Genomic DNA, 25208 nt, shown 5'->3' with positions numbered 1-25208 from the left:
TAAATTAATAGGGTCCGATGATGTCACTGGTTCTTAAGAACACAGCGGATGCCAGCACCTGACATTTCCATAATGACTTGCCTACTAGGCACTTTCACCTTCCTGCTTAGGCCAATTTTCAGTTTTCTGTGCTGTCGCACTTTGAATAACAATTGTACGGTCATTCAATACTGTACCCAAATGACATTTTTATAATTTATAATGCTCTGATGGGCACTGATAGGCGCCACTCATGTGTTGCACTGATGGATACTGATATGTTGCACTGACTGGCACTGATGAGGCTGCATTGGTAATCAGGGAACTGATGATGATGGGACCAGTGGGAATGATCACAGCGCAGTGCTGGAGGGCTTAATTTGACAAGTAAGTGTGTCATAATATGCTAGTAGGCAGTGCATACAATAACATTATGGCATAAACCTGCAGAGGGACCATTTTTAAAACATTTTTTGGTGCCGTTTATTACCACTTTGATAACTTTGACAGTGGAAGAAGGAAGCTGCTATATATATAGCAGCAGGAGAAAAACCTGCTACAACTTATGAAGTTCTATTGAACTGACATTATGCCATCCATAAACATTTCTTTATGAAATGTTCACCGTAAGTCTGCTGTAACAGAGCTAAAGTTTCGCACACTTTTACCAACACAAAATTTAATATTAATCCGCTACTCCGAATTGCTATCACTCTTCTATCACAATCACATTTTCCGCTAACAGAGCAACGCACATACGTAAATGTTTTTTTATTGGGATTTTATATGATAGACCAACACAAAGTCTCACATAATTGTGAAGTGGAAGAAAAATTATAAATAGTTTTCCAAATTATTTTACAAATAAAAATCTGAAAAGTGTGGTGTGCAATTGTATTTAGCCACCCATGTTTCACGGTGGGGATGGTGTGTTCAGGGTGAAGTGCAGTGTTTGATTTCAGCCACACATAACCTTTTGCTTTTAGGCCACAAAGTTAAATGTTGGTCTCATCTGACCAGAGCACCTTCTTCCGCATGTTTGCTGTGTCCCTCACATGACTTCTCTCAACTTCTCAACAATGGTTTTCTTCTTGCCACTCTTCCAGAAAGGCCAGATTTGTGGAATGCATGACTAATAGTTGTCCTGTGGACAGATTCTCCCACCTGAGCTGTGGATCTCTGCAGCTCCTCCAGAGTTGGCTGCTTCTCTGATTAATGCTCTCCTTGCCCAGCCTGTCAGTTTAGGTGGACAACCATGTCTTGGTTGGTTTCCAGTTGTGCCATACTCTTTCCATTTGGGATATTTTTCTATAACCTAACTCTGCTTAAAGCCCCGTACACACGATCGGACTTACTAGTCGAATGTTCGATGACAGGCTGTTGTTGGTAAATCTGACAGTGTGTATGCTCCATCGGACAATTGTTGGACTTTCCGCCAACAAATGTTGGCTAGCAGGTTCTCAAATTTTACATGGACAAATAAATGTGTGAACGAAAAAAAGGGAAAAACTGCGCTACGGAATACAAATGGTATTGGACGGAAGCTGCAATTCAAATGTACACCAAGAATACACCAAACAGAAATAGAAAAAAGAAAGAACTGCGCTAACCACGAATACCCAAAGTGAGTAGGGTATGTATATGTGCCAGACCCACAATATGGGTCTTAATATCTTAATGTCTCTGAGACCACCTCCAAACTATAGTGCAAACCATATGCAAATAAGTGCAATTAGATACAAAAACGAACCATAAATGCGTGTCAATGATGTAAATTCCCCAAACACAATATGAGTATATCAAACTCAGTGCATATACCCCTAAAAAATAAACAAATAATAAAAAATAAAATATGAAAAAATGTTTGCAATTTTTTACATAAATAAACTATCGAAAAAAAAAAAAATTGTATTTAGAGACACTCTATATAATGTCCATATAGTCATATATCAAAAAATAATAATAGAATGTCCATATAGTAAACGAACACCAGTGAAGTAAAACTTCAAGTGAAGTACAGCAGTGAGGAACAAACTTCAAACAGCTGAGTTATAAGTACACAAATTAAAAATCTTCTCCAAAGATGTAATGTGCTTTTCCCATCACCGAATGAGTGAATTGGCTCCTTACCAGATCCAAGCGACCCCCCGTTACAGAGGGTCACCACAGGCGACAATAGTCAAAGGATATCCGGATAGCGATTCCTCCTCAGACGATCCCGAATCTTTCACGTGATAGGGTTATGGCTGTTATTCCACATATCACTCCCAACTTGAGCAGAGCATCTTCCCTTCTTGCCGTTAGTAAAATGTGTGCACCTGCCCTGGCGTAGTGGTATGCTATTTCTTCGCCAATGCCAGTGCTTGCACCAGTAACTAGGACCCTAGCATTGTCAAGACTTTCCGCGCCTCCTCTACACCACGCTCCTCGCACTCGGCCTCTACCGGGCAATCCTGAGTAGAGGCCGAGTGCGTTGCGAGTGTGTTGTTGGATTTTCCGAGCCTGTGTACACAAGTCCGTCTGACAAAAGTCCAATATATAAACACGCATGCTCGGAAGCAGAAGCGGTCGGTCTTGTAAACTAGCATTTGTAATGGAGAATTAACATTCGGGACGTGGCAAATTATGAAATCTCAAAATGCAGCGCACAATTTTCTTCTTCTCTAATGGGATAATAATGAAGCTTCTTTGCTGGCCATACTGATGGAGTTATTGCAAACTAATTTTCAAAGGCTTTTTTTTTTTCTAATGATATCAAGAATAATATTATTATGTTTTTGTTTTGTTTTTTATTTGGGCAAATTACCACAACACCATTATCCCATAGATTTTAAGATCAAAGATGCAACTATGTTGGTGTCCCTTTTTACATTGTATTTTTTAAAATGTAATTGCCTACTCTCAAAATGTAATTTGAAGTCAAACACATAGCCAAGTATTATTCTACACAATTTTTTTATTGTGCATTAAAAAAAAAAAAAAATAGACATGCTATCTGCCAATAGAACTTAACCAAAGAGTGCATTCTATGCATCCAAAAATATAGAAAATACCAAATCAAATCATTATTCAACCAAAAAAATAATGTCAAAATAATTCCAAGGCCAATAATAAATAACACGTTATCTCCTCCGATTCCACAACATGTATGGTTGATGAACGGCCGTTCAGAAACTATCTGAAAAGCAGGAAATGAAAAGCACAAACTGAAAAGTGCTAAATGAAAAACGCAAAAAGAAAAGTGCGAATCAACACTCACCAAGCTTCTACTAACACGAAATTAGCAGAAGGAGCCCGAAGGGTGGTGCTAAAGAGCTGAAAAATACGTAGAACCTCTAGTATGTCACTACATTTGTAATTGTTGGCCAACAATTGAGTGGCTGTGTGTATGCAAGACAAGTTTTGGCCAACTCCCTTCGGACAAAATTCCACGGTTTTGTTGACCAACAATCCGATCGTGTGTACGAAGCATTAATCTTCTCCACAACTTTATCCCTGACCTGTCTGGTGTGTTCCTTGGCCTATGTGATGCTGTTTGTTTACTAAGATTCTCTAACAGACCTCTGAGGGCTTCACAGAACAGCTATATTTATACTGAGATTAAATGACACACAGGCAGTGGCGGAATTATAGGGGTCGCCAAGATCGCCATGGCGACCGGGCCCCTTGCTGCAGGGGGGCCCGAGGGCCCCCTGTACTCTTCGATAGGAGGGGAGGCTGAGAGGAGCTCACGATCATCAGCCGAACTGAAATCGGCACTGTGCAGGGAGCTCCTCACATTAGGCTTAGTAGTGAAAGCAGTGTGTGCTCTTTGTCTCCCCCTAGAGTTCAGTACCCGGCAGGAAGAGCCAAGGTAAATGTCTGCTGTTTTTTTTAATAAGACTATCTACTGTGTTTGTGTTTGTATGTGTGTGTGTGAGCATGCTTGTATGAGTGAAAATGCTTGTATGTGTGTGTGTGAGCATGCTTGTATGAGTGAACATGCTTGTATGTGTGTGTGTGAGCATGCTTGTATGAGTGAACATGCTTGTATGTGTGTGTGTGAGCATGCTTGTATGAGTGAACATGCTTGTATGTGTGTGTGTGTGTGTGTGTGTGTGTGTGAACATGCTTGTATGTGTGTGTGTGTGTGTGAGAGCATGCTTGTATGTGCATGTGTGTGAGCATGCTTGTATGTGCATGTGTGTGAGCATGCTTGTATGTGTGTGTGAACATGCTTGTATGTGCATGTGTGTGAGCATGCTTGTATGTGTGTGTGAGCATGCTTGTATGTATGTGCATGTGTGTGTGTGAGCATGCTTGTATGAGTGAACATGCTTGTATGTGTGAGCATGCTTGTATGAGTGAACATGCTTGTATGTGTGTGTGTGTGTGTGTGTGTGTGTGTGTGTGTGTGTGTGTGTGTGTGAACATGCTAGTATGTGTGTGTGAGCATGCTTGTATGTGTGTGTGAGCATGCTTGTATGTGCATGTGTGTGAGCATGCTTGTATGTGTGTGCGTGTGTGTGAGCATGCTTGTATGTGTGTGTGAGCATGCTTGTATGTGCATATGTGTGAGCATGCTTGTGTGTGTGTGTGTGAGCATGCTTGTGTGTGTGAGCATGCTTGTGTGTGTGTGTGTGTATGAGCATGCTTGTATGTGTGTGTGAGCATGCTTGTGTGTGCGTGAGCATGCTTGTATGTGCGCGTGTGTGTGTGTGAGCATGCTTGTATGTGTGTGTGTGTGAGCATGCTTGTATGTATGTGTGTGTGTGTGTGTGCGTGCATGCTTGTATGTGTGTATGTGAGAGCATGTGTGTGTGTGTGTGTGTGTGAGCATGCATGTATGTGTGTGCGTGTGCGTGAGCATGCATGTATGTGTGTGCGTGTGTGTGAGCATGCATGTATGTGTGTGTAAGCATGCTTGTATGTGTGTGTGTGTGTGTGCGAGCATGCTTGTATGTGTGTGTGTGAGCATGCTTGTATGCGTGTGTGTGAGCATGCTTGTATGCGTGTGTGTGAGCATGCTTGTATGTGTGTGCGTGTGTGTGAGCATGCTTGTATGTGTGTGTGTGTGTGAGCATGCTTGTGTGTGTGTGTGTGTGTGTGTGTGTGTGTGTGTGTGTGTGAGCATGCTTGCATGTGTGTGTGTGTGTGTGAGCATGCTTGTATGTGTGTGTGTGAGCATGCTTGTATGTGTGTGAGTGTGTATGAGCATGCTTGTATGTGTGTGTGTGAGCATGCTTGTATGTGTGTGTGTGTGTGTGTGTGAGAGCATGCATGTATGTATGTGTGTGTTCATATATGTATGTGTATGTATGCATGTTTGTGTGCATGTGTTTATCAGTGGCGGTGCATCCAAAAGGGTGCACAGGTTCCACCCCCTCTATGACCAATGGATAGATTCATGCATAGCATAGCATGAATCTATCCATGGCCACCACTGCCACCCCCATATTTAGGTGTCTGGTCCCTTTTGGGGTGCCTGGTGCCTGAATTACAGCGGCGGGGGGTGTTTTTGCAGCACCTGATTAGAGCCATGGGCTATAATAGGCTTCAAAATAGGTGAACTGCGAGCGCCATGCTTGACGCTCACAGTCTACCCAGGTGTGTTAGAAAAGTGAATTAATATTCACTTTCCTAACACTGAACTGCCTCTCCACCAATCAGGTGTGCGGGTCTTTTACCCATCACCCGATTGGCTGAAACGATAGACACAGCTATTGGACGCCCATCAGGAGGAGAGGACGGGAGATGAGGATGGCAGTAGCTGCATGGAGGACCCCGCTCATGGCCGTTACCCGCTGCCCCACCAAGACAGGGTAAGTGGTGGGCAGACAGTGAGCGGGCGGTGGGGATTCACAGTGGCAGCATTTGATGTGCACACCAACAGCATTTGATGTACACAGTAGCAGCATTTGATGTGCACAGTGGCAGCATTTGATGGGTACACTGGCAGCATTTGATGGGCACAGCGGTGGCATTTGATGGGCACAACGGTGGCATTTGATGGGCACAGCGGCAGACAGTGAGCGGGCGGTGGGGATTCACAGTGGCAGCATTTGATGTGCACACCAACAGCATTTGATGTACACAGTAGCAGCATTTGATGTACACAGTGGCAGCATTTGATGGGTACACTGGCAGCATTTGATGGGCACAGCGGTAGCATTTGATGGGCACAGCGGTGGCATTTGATGGGCACAGCAGCAGAGTTTGATGGGCACAGTAGTGACATTTGATGGTACAGTGGTGGCATTAGATGGTACAGTGGTGGCGTTTGATGGGCACAGTGGCTGTAATTGATGTTTTTTAAATCGGTTCCTTTATATGCAGCCACCCACTTGGGACTGGGCCCTGGTGTTCCACCATCGGGCTCGGAGAAAAGAGCCCTGTCCGGAGGTTGGGGGGGGGGGGCCCGCCATGGTTTCCTGCATCGGGGCCCTGAAGGTTCTAGTTACGCCACTGCACACAGGTGGACTAATTAGGTGACTTCTGAAGGCAATTGGTTCCCCTAGATGTTAGTTAGGGGTATCAGAGTAAAGGGGGCTGAATACAACTGCATGCCACACTTTTCAGATATTTATTTGTAAAAAATGTTGAAAACCATTTCTTATTTTCCTTCCACTTCATCATTATGTGCCACTTTGTGTTGGTCTATCACATACAATCCCAATAAAATACATTTATGTTTTTGGTTGTAACATGATAAAATATGAAAAACATTTAAAGGGTTGTGAATTATTTTTCAAGCCGTGTCAGAACACACTCGAGTGCGAATGGCTGTGTGACTCACCACCAAAGTGCTACGCTGCCGGCGTTCCAAGAATTGAATCGTGGCACCTCGTATTAAGTATTATGCCCCATACACAAGGTTGGAAATCCCGACGGAAAAAGAGAGATCGGATTATGTTGTCAGAAAATCTGATCGTGGGTGGGCTCTAGCTGACTTTTTCTGTCAGAATTTCGGAAAAAGTTTGAGAGCTAGATCTAAAATTTTCTGACAACAAAATCCGATCTGACTTTTTCTGATTGTGTGTAGAGAATTCCGACGCACAAAGTGCCACGCATGCTCAGAAAAAATTTGGAGACGAAAGTTATTGGCTACTGGCCTCTACGTAGTCCCGTCGTACATGTATAACACCACCTTGTTCCGAACAATCTGATTTTCCGACAACTTTGTGCGACCCTGTGTATGCAAGACAAGTTTCGGCCAAAATCCGTCGGAAAAAATCAGACGGATTTTGTGGTCGAAATGTCCGAACGTGTGTATGGGGCATACTGTAAATGTTTGGTGAACTTATCCTCCCTGGTATGTATTAGGACATGTTCCTTTTCTTGAGATATAGCCACCCTATAGTGAACAAAGCTCATTTAGCTCATCTAGAAGCTCATCTAGAAGAGCTTTTTGGCATTAAAACATTCCATATCTTAGACATTGCAAGACAAGATGTTCTATGTTACCAGCGTGCACTGCCCTCCTTTGAGCCTACAGTATAATCTACACATGTGCATTAAAATACTGCTGCAATTTATTATATATGCCATAGAGTAAATTGAATGAACGCTTTCACTTTAGCATAATTATGATGATTCCTGGATAGAATTAGCAGGCCCCTGTTAAAACCCAGACTTATTATGTTAATTAGTATTTCCGCATGCAATGATTGCATTTAATACTGTTGTACTAGAATGAACCGAAGCCGCGTTTTATGAAACTGAACACCTTGATCATCATAGTAAGATTAAAATTGATAAGAACACAAAAGAGCATGTGTGCAAGCTTGACATACCTTATTTACTTTTCCAATCAGAAGGAGAAAAAATGGCTTGCTCAAGGCCGAAGGGAAATGTCACAGGTTGTTCTACTGATAGATCACATGAACTGTATATTACTTGTAGCCTCCATCCCGTTGCCAGTAAAAAAAATTGTATAAAATGAATAAGGAAGTCGTTGCACATCAACATAATTATTATTATTTTTTATTCAATATAATATTCAGGTGTGTCTGCCTACTTAAAATCAAAAATGATTTATTAATAATTTACTGAAATTTTACAGAACTTACATTATATATTTAATTTAGTAAAAATAGTAAGTGGCAAAACAAAGGATAAAAGAACATTATAGTGCATGTGATGTGTGAATATGTTTGAGGTTTTGTGCAGATAAATGATATCTGTACTTAAATTGGTCAGTCCACTCAAAACTGATATTTTTCACATTTGGAACATGCTGGAGAATAAATAATTTTCCGGTATTTTTTTATTATTTGAACTGCTACACTGTAGTCCATGCTCTACATACATAATTTGGCTGCTACATGCCCTGCTGTACCTTTTTTACTCCAAACTTCTGCATTATGCATATTGTGTTGTACATTACATAATCTGAAATCCTTGCACTCTGTATTTCATTCTTTATGTTACATACTCTGAACTGCACTCTGTAAACAATTGTTAACATTAGATACTTTGAACTACTGTCCCCTGTATTCTGTGCTATACATGGAATACTATGTACTTCTGCACACCATGTTATACAATGTACATTAAATATTCTGGACCATTGTACCCTGCACACATAGGCGTCCTCATAGGGTGTGCCTGGTATGCCTAAGCACATCCTAATCACCCTATGTGGTGCAGATTCCTCCTGTTTAGACTCCTGATATTTCACCAAAGCCCCCTAGCGAGGCTCCTAATCAAATTGTAAAAAAAAAAAAAAAAAAAAAATACTGACACTATTAACTGCCCTACTGGTACTATCCATTGCTCTACAGACACTGTCAGTATATATACCCCCCTCACATTTTTGAAAATATTTTATTATATCTTTTTATGTGACAACACTGAAGAAATGACACTTTGCTACAATGTAAAGTAGTGAGTGTACAGCTTGTATAACAGTGTGTCAGAGAACTCACAGTGCTAATGCCCATCTCCGTGCAGCAGTGGCTAATTCCCATTCCGCTAATGCTAATGGTCATTGTCAGAGAACTCATAGTGCTAATGCCCGTCTCCGTGCAGCAGTGACTAATTCCCATTCAGCTAATGCCAATAGCCATGCACGGTGTCCCTGACAGAGGTGAATGAGTTCCGGAACAAACGTGCGCACTCGCGCAACCAAGCGAACGTGTGAGCGCACTCGCACACCCATGCAAACGTGTGTGCGCACTCGCGCACACACATTCATGTCCACCAATCCTAGTGCATGGCGTCCTATATAAACAGAGTCTCTGCCTGATACCAGTACTGGATCGTCTTCAGCTTGTTCCTGAGTTCCTGATTGCTGTTTGACCTTTTGACTGTTTGACCATTCTCCTGGATCACCCCTGCCTGTTATCTACCTTTACCGATTATACAGACCTCGGCTTGGATTCTCTACTACGGCTCTGCTTACTGATTCTGTATCTCGCTGCCAGCCCCTTGCCAACCTCTGCCTGTCCTTGACTACGAACTTGCCTTCCGCTCATGTACCTTGTTGCCAGCCAGTTGCCAACCTTTGCCTGTTCCTGACGTTGCAGTTATTCCTGAATCCATACTTACCTGCCTGGCTTCCGCTGAACAGTTCCGGTGATCAGTCTTCACGCCTTCCTCCAAGATGATCCTGTATCTCCAAGCTCCAGCATTCAGCCTGCAGGCACCTGTACCCTTTTGTTGCCCCAGCACTCCCTGTCCTCACTACCCGGGGTGTTGGGACTGGAACCGTGCAAGAGGCCACGCTCAGCATTTCGGACACCGCTGTAAGGTACGTAAATTTGCTGTCTCCTCAAAATAAGTCAATATACAGCCATTAATGTCTAAACCGCTGGCAATAAAAGTGAGTACACCCCTAAGTGAAAATGTTCAAATCGGGCCCAATTAGCCATTTTCCCTCCCCAGTGTCATGTGACTCATTAGTGTTACAAGGTCTCAGGTGTGAACGGGTAGCAGGTGTAATAATTTGGTGTTATTGCTCTCACTCTCTCATACTGTTCACTGGAAAATCAACATGGCACCTCATGGCAAAGAACTCTCTGAGGATCTGAAAAAAAGAATTGTTGCTCTAAATAAAGATTGCCAAGACCCTGAAAATGAGCTGCAGCACAGTGGCCAAGACCATACAGCGGTTTAACAGGACATGTTCCACTCAGAACAGACCTTGCCATGGTCAACCAAAGAAGTTGAGTGCACGTGCTCAGTGTCATATCCAGAGGTTGTCTTGGGAAATAGACGTATGAGTGCTGCCAGCATTGCTGCAGAGGTTGAAGGGGTGGGGGGTCAGCCTGTCAGTGCTTAGACTACATGCCACACACTGCATCAAATTAGTATGCATTGCTGTCCTCCCAGAAGGAAGCCTCTTCTAAAGATGATGCACAAGAAAGCCCGCAAATAGTTTGCTGAAGACAAGCAGACTAAGGACATAGATTACTGGAACCATGTCCTGTGGTCTGATGAGACCAAGATAAACTTATTTGGTTCAGATGGTGTCAAGCGTGTGGGGCGGCAATCAGGTAAGGAGTACAAAGACAAATGTGTCTTGTCTACAGTCAAGTATCGTGGTCTGGTAGTGTTGTGGTCTGGGGCTGCATGAGTGCTGCCAGCGGTGGGGAGCTATAGCTCATTGAGGGAACCATGAATGCCAACATGTACTGTGATATACTGAAGCAGAGCATGATCCTCCCTTTTGGGGACTGGCCTGCAGGGCAGTATTCCAACATGATAATGACCCCAAACACACCTCCAGGATGACCACTGTTTTGCTAAAAAGCTAAGGGTAAAGGTGATAGACTGGCCAAGCATGTCTCCAGACCTAAACCCTATTGAGCATCTGTGGAGCATCCTCAAACGGAAGGTGGAGGAACGCAAGGTCTCTAACATCCACCAGCTTTGTGATGTCATCATGGAGGAGTGGAAGAGGACTCCAGTGGCAACCTGTGAAGCTCTGGTAAACTCCATGCCCAAGAGGGTTAAGGCAGTGCTGAAAAATACACTTTGAGCCCAATTTGGACATTTTGTACTCACTTTTGTTGCCAGCGGTTTAGACATTAATGGCTGCGTGCCGAGTTATTTTGAGGGGACAGCAAATTTACACTGTTATACAAGCTGTACACTCACTACTTTACATTGTAGTAGAGTGTAATTTCTTCAGTGTTGTCACATAAAAAGGTATAATAAAATATTTACAAAAATGTGAGGGGTGTACGCACTTTTGTGAGATACTGTACACATGTACACACATGCATATGTGTTTGAGTTTTGGGGTAAAAAAACAAAACAAAAGATAATATGGCGCACTCTGAATATGACTAGTAAACAAACTCATATAGTGTTGAATGGGATTATAAATAGTATTAATGACCACAATGGGCTGTTACAATCAATAATGTCCATGAAGTATAAGGTAAAATAATTAAAATAGTTAAAATAATTAAAAAGAAACTGTTCATAGGGGGCTGCCAGTTCTGAGTAGAAAGACAAATGGAAGAGGAACGACGCCTTCTAAGTGCAGAAAAAGTGTAAATTTTAATAAAATTTTAAAAATCAATACACTCACAAAAGTGGTTCATAGATGGGCATTGTAATAAATTATATATTAAAATTTTTATTAAAATTTACCATTTTACTGCACTTCCTCTTCCATTTGAGCTTTGGGGTGCACACCATAATGCTATAGGCTTTGCACACCTATGCCTGCACACTAGAGCTGCACAATTATGGCCAAAATGAGAATCCCGATTTTTTTGCTTAGAACAAAAAGATCACAGTTCTCGCGGCGTAAAATCTTTCACATTTTACAAAAAAAATGGTCTAAGTTTAGTGGTTATTTTTTTGAATGACTGCTGCGCAAATATGGTGTGACATAAAATATTGCAACAACCACCATTTTATTCTCTAGGGTCTCTACTAATATATATATATATGTATATATATATATATATATATATATATATATATATATATATATATATATATAATGTTTGGGGGTCCTAAGTACTTTTCTAACTTGAAACCAACAAATGTCAGAAAAAGGTTTAGTGTTTAAGTGTTTGGTGTGTAAATGAATTTAACCACTTAAAGTGTATTCCTTTTGATCTAAGGTCAAATCATTACAATGTTTATACTTAAGTTCCACTGCTAAGGCTCGGTTCACACAGGGGCGACTTGTCCAGGCGACTTCGCCGCCTGACAAGTCGTGCTCCGTTCTGTACTATGGAACCGTTATAATAGGAGCGACTCAAGTCGCTCCGACTTAGAAAAAAGGTTCCTGTACTACTTTGGGGCGACTTCAGGCGACTTGCATTGACATCTATACAGAAGTCGTTTTGCAAGTCGCCGCTGATCGTGTGCAGGTCGCGGCGCTGCAAGTCGTGCCGCCCCTGTGTGAACCGAGCCTAAAGAATGTTGTGATTCTTGGCAGACTGACCATTTTTTTTTCTTTTTTTTTTGGGGCTGTCAGCTTCAGCAAAGCAGAGAATTCTCTGCATAGAAAGAATCGGGAAATACTTTGTCAAAATCGCAAGGGGGAAAAAATCATGATAACGATTCTTAACGATTAATTATTTAGCTCTACTGCACACTTTCCTATATATTAAATATTCTGACTGTGCTTCTGCTTCTGTCAAACATACGTCAAGGCGGGGGGCTAAAGGAAGTGACATTGTTCCGCTGGGGACATCCAGAAGTGGTGAGATGCCTGTCCTGATCGGGGCGCTTGCACTAGCTATAGTGGATCTGGCTTGTAATACTTTAAAGCTGTATAGCCGGGGTACATGGCACAATGCACATGCAAATGTGAGCATATTAGCTAGTGTTGTTTTTTTTGGATGTATTAATTAGTCATTTAAATAAATGATTTTACACTATTGGAGTCTTTCTCTCCTCTGATTTTATGAAATGCCTAGTGGTAATGTGAGGAAATGGTGTAGTCCTGGATGTTTAACCCCTTGGGGGATAAAAGCGCACACAGACCTACTCCGCTGTGGGGGGTCATGTCTGTCTGGTGAGTTCTCGAGTGTGGGGGTGGCACACAGAGGTAGAGTGAAGCACAGAAGTATTATTAAACTGCAATGGAAAAGTTTTGCACAATTTGCACAAAGCACTTTATGCAATGTTGATCATAGTATATGCAAGAGGAGAATTGAAAGTTGCACTTCAAATGGACACTATTGATGTTACACTTTAGTGGGCACGCACATTGATGTTGCACTTTAATGGACATTTATATTGTGTTGTATAAAATGCACTTTTTAATTATTTTAATTTTTGATTTATAGAGCACTGTAAATTGAGAATATTTAATCTAAAACACAGTGCCTCTGTATATATGGGAGAAGGGGGGAAGGTTACTAAAAATGGAGCACACAGAATCTGGTGCAGTATTGCATAGTTAACCAATCAGCTTTTAACTTCTGCTTGTTCATTTAACCACTTGGGATCCGCGCTATTGCAAAATGACGGCAATAGCGCGGACCCACATTTTCGGGACTACGTCTATTGACGTAGTCCCGGTTACGAGCGGCCTGCGCGCCCCCTGAGGGGCGCGCGCGGCGCGCTCTGTGATCGGCGAGTCCGTGAGACTCGCCTGATCACCGATCCGTGTAAGGGGTCGATCCCGACCCCTTATCACGTGATCAGCTGTCAGCCAATGACAGCTGATCATGTGATAAAACGGAGCCGGTAATCGGCTAGTATTCCTCCTCGCGCTGACAGCGCGAGGAGAAAAAAAAAAAGCCGATCGCCGGCGGCCGTGTTCGGGACATCAGTCCCGATCACGGCCAGCAATTTAAAAGGACACCTGCCCCCTGCCAGTGCCCACCTGCCACCCGCAGTGCCATCCTGAATAAAGTAAGTGCCCCCCTGTCAGTGCCACCCAGCAGTGCCCATAGTGCCCACAGTGCCACCCAGCAGTGCCCACAGTGCCACCCAGCAGTGCCCACAGTGCCACCCAGCAGTGCCACCCAGCAGTGCCACCCACAGTGCCACCCAAAATCTGCCTCAGGTGCTGCACCCCAGTGCCGCCCATCAGTGCCCAGCAGTGCCGCCCATCAGTGCCCAGCAGTGCCGCCCATCAGTGCCCAGCAGTGCCACCTATCAGAGCCACCTATCAGTGCCACCTATCAGTGCCCATCAGTCCCATCTATCTGTGGTACCTATCAGTGCCCATCCGTGCCACCCATCCGTGCCACTTATCCGTGCCACCCATCCGTGCCATCTTATCTGTGCCCATCTTTGCCCATCAGTGCCGCCTTATCTGTGCCCATCGGTGCCGCCTTATCTGTGCCTATTAGTGCCGCCTTAACTATGCCTATCAGTGCCCACCAGTGCAGCCTATCAGTGCCCACCAATGCAGCCCATCAGTGCCCACCAATGCAGCCCATCAGTGCCCACCAATGCAGCCTATCAGTGCCGCCTAATCAGCGCACTTCAATGAAGGAGAAAAATGACCCGTTTGCAAAATTTTATAACAAACTATTAAAACATGATTTTTTTTTTTTTTGCATCTTTTTTTGTTTGTTTAGCAAAAAATAAAACTCCGAGCTGTAACTAAATACCACCAAAAGAAAGCTCTATTTGTGGGAAAAAAATGATAAAAATTTCATTTGGGTACAGTGTTGTATGACCGCGCAATTGTCACTCAAAGTGCATCAGCGCTGAAAGCTGAAAATTGGTCTGGGACTGAGGGGGGTTTAAGTGCCCAGTAAGCAAGTGGTTAAGCTTTGGCAATAAAACCTGGAAGCTCATTGGTTTCTATGTAAAGCTGCATCAGAGTCTGTGTACTCCAGTTTTAGTAAATCACCCCAACTGTCTGGTATGTTACATTGTCTGAAGTTTTTAATTCTGCATGCTGTACTCTCTATTGCATACTGCAGAGCACTGCAATTGGTTTGCTATACTATGCAATATGTACACCAAACTGCTGCATCAAGTACAATGTTCTATACAAAGCCAATTCCAAAAAAGTTGCAACCCTTTGTAAAATGCAAATCTCATGCACCCATATTCTATTCACAATAGAAAACATATCCAATGTTTAAACTAAGAAAATGTACCATTTTAGGTAATTCTGAAATTGATGGCAGCAACACGTCTCAAAAAAGTTGGGACAGGGCCACGTGTAGCACAGTGTACCATCCCCTCTTCTTTTAACAACAACATGCCTGTAGACATCTGGGTATTGAGGAGACCAGTTGCCTGGAGAGTTTTGGAAGAGGAATGTTGTCCCATTCTTGCCTGATATAGGATTCAAACTGTTCAACAGTTCTGGGTTTTCTTTGTCATATTTTTAGTTTAGTTTAGATGTAGAAAATATTTTCAATTGATGAAAGGTCTGGACTGCAGGTGGGTCAGTTAAAGTGGTAGTAAGCTCTTTTTGTTAACTTGTGCCTATAATAAGGCTTACCTGTAGGTACAGTGAATAGCTCCAAAATTTGCACTGTTTAGGAGATATTCTCACTGCATGTAGCCAGTGATGTCACTGGCGCACACGCTTTGAAGGGACTGCATACCCATGCTATCCCTTCAGAGCTCCGTGCTGTGGTCCTTGACTCCCATGCGCATGCGCAGGAGTAACATCATCGTGGCTTGCCCATTCAGACGGCAGGAGCACATGAACCTAGAAGGAACACCAGGTGAAGATGGAAGCCCTGTCAGCATGTGACCGCTGGAGGGCTTAGTTCTAAGGTAAGTATTTCATAATGTGCTAGTATGCAATGCATTCTAGCACACTAGGCCATTGTCTTTTTTTTTTTTTAGAAAGGTGTGGTTTACTACCACTTTAAGCACCCAGACTCTTCTACTACAAAGCCATACTGTTGCCATAGATGCATTGTTCTTCTGAAATATGCAAGGCCTGAAAAAGATGTTGTCTGGATAGAAGCAGCATGGATGGATATATCTTGTAAGCTGCACATTCCATATGCACTAATGCACCCCCATACCATCAGAGATGCAGACTTTTGAACTGAGCGCTGATAACAAGTTTGAAGGTCCCTCTCCTTTGTAGTCTCGAGAATGTGGTGCCCATGTTTGCCAAAAGGATTGTGAACTTTTGATTCATCTTACCACATAACAGTTTTTCACCTTGCAACAAACCATTTTAAATGAGCTTTGGCCCAGAGAAGACAGCAGTGCTTCGGTGTTTGTGCCATGTTCAGATATGAATTCTTCTTTGCATGATAGAGCTTGCATTCTTGAATGGCACAGGGAAGTACTCCTGAGCCCAGGCAGTGATGTCCATCATAGAATTATGCCCGTTTTTAATGCAGTCCCATCTGAGGGTCTGAAGATTACGGACATCCAATATTATGTTTTGGACTTGTCCTTTGTTCCTGAACCTTTTGATGATATTTTGCACTGTAGATTATGATGTATTTAATGTTTTTGCAATTTTACATCGAGGAACATTATACTGAAACTGTTCTTTTCACAGATTGGTGAACCTCTGCCCATCTTTCCTTCTGAGACACTCTTACTCACTAAGATACTTTGTCATACCTAATCATGATACTGACCTGTTGCCAATTACAGTAACCCAAATTGTTGCAAAATGTTCTTCCAGCGCTTCTTTGTTAGTACTACTTTTTTCCAGCCTTTTGTTGCCCCATCTTAAACTTTTTGAGACATGTTGCAGCTAACAATTTTAAAATTACGTTATTTTTTCTTAAAATTGTACATTTTCTCAGTTTAAACATGTGGTTTGTTTTAAATTTTTAATTGTAAATAAAATGTGAGTGTATGATATTTGCAAATCATTGGTTTCTGCTTTTATGTAGATTTTACACAGCCCAACTTTTTTGGAAGCTGGGTTGTACATGTATAGTCATACCAATAGATATTACCTTAAACATTTGGCATTTAAGCCCTTTCCACAAATGAGGAAAACTTTTGCTAGATTTATATTATAAATAATGACACAGAAGATATTGAAATGCAAAAAGGTAGGCAGAAACAGCCAACATTACCAAGTGGACAGAAAGTGGCAAGGACATTTTACTGTCAGAATATCCAAGACATATGACTTAGCTCACTAGGCTCCTCCTATAATTAAACATTACATTTGAGTGGACTGACCCCTTAAATGCAAGCACTTTTTGGCATGTTAGTTTTTAAGCTGCAGCATGACATACTAGGCAACACATTTAACAATGAGTTCAGATTTTAGTTTCTCCATGGGTGGAAAGGAAAAGACTAGGACATCTTTACTAGATAAATAATATTACAGTACTTGATTATGTTATTTAAGTTGCAGTTCTTTGGCTCATTGAGGCTCTGGCCTGCAGAGGTTACAATCTAAGACACTCATTGTACTTGCCTAAGTAACTTTCATCTTTTGAAGTCAAGTTATTGGATGAGCTGTCAGTGTCACTCAAAACCTTAGCTGTAGTAATGACAAGTCTGAAGTGTTATTAAGATCTGTGATAAATCTTTTTTTTTGACGAACTCCTTTCAATATTTTTCCATAAAATTACCTACATACAATTCTTTTATAATAAGGTTTTCTCAGAGTCAAGGGAAACTGAAGTTCTTTTTTTTTTTTAAATAAAGCTAACAGATATTCCAGAAAACAGGTCCCACAGAATCAAATAGACAAGGAATTTTATAATTGATATTGAAAAGTGATTCTCATTTCTTATTTAGAATACATTGTTTTCCTCAGGCCTTTTTTCTGGCTATAAATAGCTTATGCCTAGCATATTTTCTTTTTCAGATGCCCCTAGCTCCTCTGGTAGAGCGTTTTGTGATGATGGTCCAACTTCCTGCTGCAGAGATTCTTCAGCTCCAGCTCTCTGCCCATTTTCATCCACTCTGTCCACTCTTGGACTTCTTCTATCTTGAGAAATGCCACTAACTCTGCTAAGGTCTCCATGTACTGTTTCATTGGGTCCATTCATATCTCCATCAGCCACCCTTACAGATGTCCTACAGAGAACACGTCTCAAGCCTCGTTGGAATGGGCGAGCTAGAAGGGCATAAATAATAGGATTCAGGCAGCTGTTAGCATAGGAGAGAGCTACCACAAAGGAGTAAAGTCCATACAACCTTGGACCTGCAGGTAGAGGCCACAACAGATTGATAATGTTTAAGGCATAAAAGGGCAGCCAACACAGTATGAAGGCAGTCACTGCAAGGGCCACCATCTTAGTTACCTTACGTTCAGGACCCTGTCGTCGAGTTGGAGCCACCCTAACCCGATTTCCAGATATTCTTAGCTCAGCCACAATAAGTATATGACATATGCAGATTACAAGCAATGGGCAGAAAAACCCAAGTGCAGCAGTGTACAAGATAAATCCAGTCCTCCATGCCTGCTGTGGTTCAGGCCAAGCGATATGACACATTCCGGACTCCTTCGGAACTCCAGCAAAGAAAACTACTGGTAGTACAACCAAGAAAGAAGCAATCCAAACAGTTACATTGACACATTTAGCCACTTTGGGTCTTCTCCATTTTATTGACTTGATGGGACGAACCACAGCTAGATATCTGTCTATACTTAACACAGTTAAGCAGAAAATGCTTGTGAATTGATTGACAGCATCCAGAGCCATTACAATTGTGCATACTGGTGATCCAAATGGCCAGTAGGACAAAGCACTCTGGGCAGCAAGAAAGGGCAACCCCAACATGAAAAGGTCATCAGCCAGGGCCAAGTTTAGAATATAGAGAGCAGTGACAGAGTTCTGTCCAGCAGGACTTCGCCATGCTAAATAAATAACCAAGGTGTTACCCCATAATCCTACTGCGCATACAACTAAGTATACCAGTGGAATGAGGAGCCCTGGGGCAGCCACGTTTGGAGTAGCTGAAACATTGGCATATAGAGTTGTGTTAATGTCTGCGTAGGAGCTTGGAAGAAGGCTAGTTGGGGATGTTGGTGTCATTTTTGAGCACACGTCAGAACATGGTTGTTTTTGGTTATTGGTATTTTTTCATAAATAATGTCCCTCCTTATTTCTGTAAATCTTTTATTTTAATAAATATTGCCATATTCTATTTTTCTCTTTTGAAAAAAAATAAGCATAGATTGTGCATCTTCCACAATGAAATATTACCAGTTTTTAGTAGATGCTTGAATGATTTATTTTGGAATCACAACTGTTTCTTCCAAAGCTCTTTGGTTGGCCTTTCTCATCTGTTTTTTTTTTAATGTGTTGACTTTGTGTTGTAACAAATCTAACTGTAGTGAGGAACAGCGTGCTAAAACATGCATCAGTAAGTTTTATTTCTTCTCAGCAATATACTGCCATAGGGGTATGTGGCTGTGCAGGATGTTCATTTTATGGTATGTTTTCTTGGCAGAAGGTGACTGATTCTCTTCAAATAGGCTGCATCCTCAGTAGGCCAAGAATCTAGCTGTCGATAATCTGTCAAGGACAATGAAAGCAAATTATGTTATTGTAAACCTATCACATAATATTAAAACTATTACAATTATTGTTTATCAAAAATGTAGACATTGTACTTCAATTATCCAACCATGTACACGTTTATATTTATTTATATTTTTGTTTCTTTTGCACAAGGCAGGGTATCTAAAATAGACACAGTTTCATCTTACTTAGCTAAATTAACATTTATGTTCCAGAGTAACCAGTTTCTACTTCTTTAGTAAATCAGTAGACTAGACATTAAAGGAGTTGTAAAGGTAGAAGTTTTTTTTATATAAGTCTTCTGTGTGCAGCAGCCCACCCCAGCCCCTTTAATACATACTTGAACCCCCTCTCTGTCCAGCGATGTCAACGAATGTCTCTGCTGTCTGAGACTCTCCCTCCTGATTGGCTGAAACACAGCAGTGGTGCCATTGGGGAGGGGGTGGGGCCGGCGACAGCTCTGTGTTTGATTGGACACAGTGAGCTGTGACTCGGCTCAGGTGACCCCATAGCAAGCTGCTTGCTGTTGGGGCACCCGACAAGAGGGCAGGGCCAGGAGCACAGAAGAGGGACCCAAGAAGTGGAGGATCAGTGCCACTCGGTGAAAACTAGTGCTCATTAACTAGTTGCTGACCGCCGGCCATCAAATGACGGCCAGGCGGCGCACCTATTGTGGCGGGAGGCCGTCATATGACGGCCTCCCGTTTAAACAGGGAATGCGCGCGATCGTGCGCACGCATCCCTGTTTCTTCGGTGGCGGCGTGTCACGGAGACACCGCTCGCCACCGAAGGGGGTGAACAGCCATTCGTTATGGCTGTTTACCACGTGAACGGCCGTGATGAAGTCACGGCCGATCACAGATGGTCACACCCCGAACGTGCACGGCGCATGCGCGCGATCGCGAGCGCGCTGCGCGTGCACGTCGGTGGCGGCGTGTTCCCCGGGAACACTGCTCGTCACCGACGCTGGTAAACAGCCATTGGCCGGCTGTTTACCCACGTGATCGGCTGTGATCCTTTCACAGCCGATCACAAAAATGTAAACAAACTGCGGTAACGGGATGTTACCGGGTTCTCCTCCTCACACACCGATCGTGTGTGAGGAGGAGATTGCGGTAACATCTCGTTACTGCATACAGTGTACACCAATCATACTGATTGCCCCCCCCCCCAATAAAGAGGACCTGTCATCACCCCTCATAGTACCTGTCAATCACAGTCCATCAGAGTACCTGTCACAGTCCATCAGAGTATTTGAGTACCTGTCACAGCCCATCAGAGTACCCGAGTACCTGTCACAGCCCATCAGAGTACCCGAGTACCTGTCACAGTTCATCTGAGTACCCGAGTACCTGTTTCAGCCCATCAGAGTACCCGAGTACCTGTCACAGCCCATCAGAGTACCCGAGTACCTGTCACGGCACATCAGAGTACCCGAGTACCTGTCACGGCACATCAGAGTACCCGAGTACCTGTCACGGCCCATCAGGGTACCCGAGTACCTGTTACGGCCCATCAGGGTACCCGAGTACCTGTCACAGTCCATTAGAGTACCGAGTACCTGTCACAGTCCATTAGAGTACCGAGTACCTGTCACAGTCCATCAGGGTACCCGAGTACCTGTCACAGCCCATCTGAGTACCCGAGTACCTGTTCCAGTCCATCTGTGTCCCAGAGTACCTGTCACAGTCCATCTGAGTACCCGAGTACCTGTCACAGTCCATATGAGTACCTGTCACCGCCCTTCAGAGTACCCAAATACCAGTCACCAAACCATCAGAGTACCTGTCACCAGGCCATCAGAGTACTCGAGTACCTGTCACCAGGCCATCAGAGTACCCGAGTACCTGTCACCAGGCCATCAGAGTACCCGAGTACCTGTCACCAGGCCATCAGAGTACCCGAGTATCTGTCACCAGGCCATCAGAGTACCCGAGTACCTGCCACCAGGCCATCAGAGTACCCGAGTACCTGCCACCAGGCCATCAGAGTACCCGAGTACCTGCCACCAGACCATCAGAGTACCCGAGTACCTGTCACCAGACCATCAGAGTACCCGAGTACCTGTCACCAGACCATCAGAGTACCCGAGTACCTGTCACCAGACCATCAGAGTACCCGAGTACCTGTCACCAGGCCATCAGAGTACCCGAGTACCTGTCACCAGGCCATCAGAGTACCCGAGTACCTGTCACCAGGCCATCAGAGTACCCGAGTACCTATCTCCAGCCCATGTCTCATAGAATATACGTTGGGGTGTTTGCTTTCCAAAATGGGGTCATTTTGTGGGTAATTTCACTGTCCTGGTGGTCCAGGACCTTCAAAAGTGTGATAGGTAGGAATGAAATGAGATGTGTCATTTATGCTCCTAGAACGCCTGAACGTACTACTTCAATGTTCGGCCTCTCTATGTGGCCAGGCTGTGTAAAAGTCCTACACATGTGGTATCGCCATACTCGGGAGGAGTAGCAGAATGTATTTTGGGGTGTAATTTTTGCTATATACATGCTATGTGTTAGAAATATCTTATAAATTGACAATTTTGTGTAAAAAAAAAATGCGTTTTAATTTTTTTCCACATATTCCAAAAACTTCTGGAAAAAAATGAACCGTTCAAAAGACTCATTATGCCTCACAGATTATACGTTGGGGTGTTTGCTTTCCAAAATGGGGTAATTTTATGGGAAATTCCATTGTCCTGGTACTCCAGGGCCTTCAAAAGTGTAATAGGTGGTTGAGAAATGAGATGCGTAATTTTTGCTCGTAGAACGTCTGAAGGTACTACATCAATGTTAGTGCTCTGTATGTGGCCAGGTTGTGTAAAAGTCCTACACATGTGGTATCGCCGTACTCGAGAAGAGTAGCAGAATGTATTTTGGGGTGTAATTTGTGGTATGCATATGCTGTGTGTGAGAAATAACCTGATAATATGACAATTTAGTAAAAAAAAAAAAAAAAAATCTTCATTTTGCAAAGAATTGTGGGAAAAAATTACAACTTAAAAAAACTCACCATGCTACTTACTTAATACCTTGGGATGTCTACTTTGTAAAAAGGGGTCATTTGGGGGGTATTTGTACTTTCCTGACTTGTTAGTGTCTCAAGAAATGAGGTACACCTGATGTACTGAAGGCCTGATCAGAAGTGATCAATTTTCAGTGATTGGCACCATAGTTTGTAGACTCTATAACTTTCACAAAGACCAAATAATATATACCAATGTGGGTTATTTTTACCAAAGATATGTAGCAGTATAAATTTTGGCCAAAATTTATGAAGAAAAATTACTAATTAGCAAAAATTTATGACAGAAACGAAGAAAAAGGCATTTTTTTCACAAAATTTACGTTTTATTTTATTTATAACACAAAAAATAAAAAACCCACTAGTGATTAAATACCACTAAAAGAAAGCTCTATTTGTGTGGGAAAAAAGGACGCAAGTTTCATATGGATACAGTGTAGGATGACTGAGTAATTGTCATTCAAACTGTGAGAGCGCTGAAAGCTGAAAATTGGTCTGGTCAGGAAGGGGGTGTAACTGCACTGTATTGAGGTGGTTAATAAAACCCATATAAGGGATTGTAATAGAAAACAAACAATACTAAAATCATAATAAATAAAGTGCCAAAGTGCTTTGTGAAAAAATGCAATAATAATGTTCAAGACATAGCAATCAAATTTGCTCCATAGGTATATTTCATTTAACATGCTCCAAATCTTATAGTGATATATAAAGTGCTATAGTGCTGGTGACAGAATACAGCATTACTGAAGATGAATCAAAAATACATTTGCACAATAATCATAAAGTCCATAAAAACATGATCCTGAAACTTGCAATGGTGTTCCAAACATGTTCAGGTGACAATTTACTTGTGCTCCCCCCTGTGTGTGAGTATGTTAACCTCAGGGCATGCGACCTCACATTTAAGCTTGGTCAATACACGTCTGCAAACCACATCTGGGTCCTGTGAAGATGGAGAAGCAATGGTTGTCATCCTTGGCTGCTCTCCTCATTGAACTGAAAAACACTCTCATTGTTCTGGGGAAGAGGGTTATTTGTTTACGTAAAATAGTTTCTCTTGCAATGGTGTTCCAAACACTTCACCAAGAGGTGAAGTGGAGCAATTCAAAGCTGTGAGAAAGTGTGGACTGTCTGGACTCTGGAGACTGGACAGTTTGTTTAATGAGCGCCTTCGACCTTGGTGAAACCCCCAAAGCAGACAAGAACCCTAAACACAATTGAAGACTGGTATACTGGTGGAGAGCCAGTACAATGGAGTGTTTTGCAGTCCAATCAGGAGAGTAGCCAAGGATGACAACTATTGCTTCTCCATAATTAAAACATCCCTACTGGGCAACTTAGGATCCCACAGTTCTGCCTCTTGTGCCTGCAATTGCACCCCCTGCAATTCAGCGGGCCTGCGCTCTTTCTGTCTGGCTTAAAGGAGCTGACGTACAGCTACAGCGGTTTGTGGGTTCATGTCGACCTGCTGCAGTATGACAACGGCTGGTTGGCAAGTGATTAAAGTAAAGTTATTAGTGGTAGCTCACAAGATTCTTAGATTACAAGTATGACAAAAAAAATGTGATTTTTATATACAGCTTAACTGTAAAATCCTTTTCTTGAGAGTACATCACGGGACACAGGAGCTTCATTACATAGTGGGTTATATAGGCACCTCTGGTGATTGGACACTGGTTAACCCCAATTAAGGAGAATTCCTCCCCTATATAACCCCTCCCATATGGGAGGAACCTCAGTTTTGTAGCAAAGCAATAAGAAACCACGTAAAACCCAAGAGGGGCGGGAGCCCTGTGTCCCGTGATGTACTCTCAAGAAAAGGATTTTACAGGTAAGCTGTATATAAAAATCCTACTTTCTTGAACATACATCATGGGACACAGGAGCTTCATTACATAGTGGGATGTCCCAAAGCAATGCTCAGATTGAGGGGAGGGAGACACAGATTATACTTATAGACCGCCATGGGCCGGAGGACCTAAACTGCAGCCTGCAGTACACTGCGCCCGAAGGCGATATCCTCTTGCCCTCTGACATCCACCTGATAGAATCTGGTGAATGTGTGGACTGATGACCACGTTGCAGCCTTAAAGATCTGAGCCAGGGAGGCCTGGTGATGCACTGCCCAAGAAGCACTTACAGCCCTCGTTGAGTGTGCTTTCACTTGAAAAGGAGGAATCTTCCCCTTTACACTATAGGCCTGAGAAATAGCCTGTCTAATCCACCTTGAGAGAGTGGATTTTGACGCTGCCTGGCCCTTCCTAGGGCCTTCCGGCAAAATAAACAAGCAATCAGTTTTCCTTATCTGAGCAGTTGCTTGAAGATATATACTGATTGCCCTTACCACATCCAAAGTGTGCAAAGATTCTTCTTCTGCGGACTGTGGGTCCGGAAAAAAGGATGGTAGGATTACGTCTTGATTCAAATGGAATCCCGAAACCACCTTAGGTAGAAAGGACCTATTGGGACACATGACCACCCGGTCCTTATGAATAAATAGATACGGCTCCTTGCTGGAAAGAGCTGCTAGCTCTGATACTCTTCTAGCCGTAGATATGACTACCAAGAAGACCAATTTTTTAGTCAGGAGAACTAATGAAGCCAGATGCAAAGGTTCAAATGGTTGCCCCTGCAAAGCCGAGAGAACCAAATTCAGATCCCATGGGCATACCGGAGGTTTGACTGGCGGTCTTATCCGCATGGCCCCCTGGATGAAAGCCCGCACCAGGGAATGCGATGCAAGTGGCTTCTGAAAAAACACTGACAGTGCCGAAATCTGCACCTTGATAGTGCTTATGGCCAAATTCATTTCTAGGCCTGACTGGAGAAAGGCCTAGATCCTGCTAATGACATACTTTCTAGGATGCC

General features: G+C 43.0%; 1 protein-coding gene across 1 annotated transcript in view; it reads right to left on the bottom strand.

Annotated features, from left to right (window-relative positions):
• Positions 1-16919: 16919 nt before the first annotated feature.
• The window catches only part of SSTR3 (somatostatin receptor 3), a 65094-nt gene continuing 56805 nt past the window's right edge, over positions 16920-25208 (bottom strand). Inside the window, exon 2 of the mRNA XM_077452244.1 lies at positions 16920-19307. Within this exon, the coding sequence (XP_077308370.1) occupies positions 17613-18824 (1212 nt within the window). The 5' untranslated portion in view covers positions 18825-19307 and the 3' untranslated portion in view covers positions 16920-17612. The remainder of the gene's footprint in view (positions 19308-25208) is intronic.

Source organism: Lithobates pipiens, unplaced genomic scaffold (assembly GCF_037356315.1).
Source record: "Lithobates pipiens isolate NorthernLeopardFrog02 unplaced genomic scaffold, aLitPip1_a1.2 Scaffold_23, whole genome shotgun sequence".
NCBI classification, from domain to species: domain Eukaryota; kingdom Metazoa; phylum Chordata; class Amphibia; order Anura; family Ranidae; genus Lithobates; species Lithobates pipiens.
Note: the sequence above shows the minus strand (reverse complement) of the source record. Positions and strands in the feature narration are given on the sequence as shown.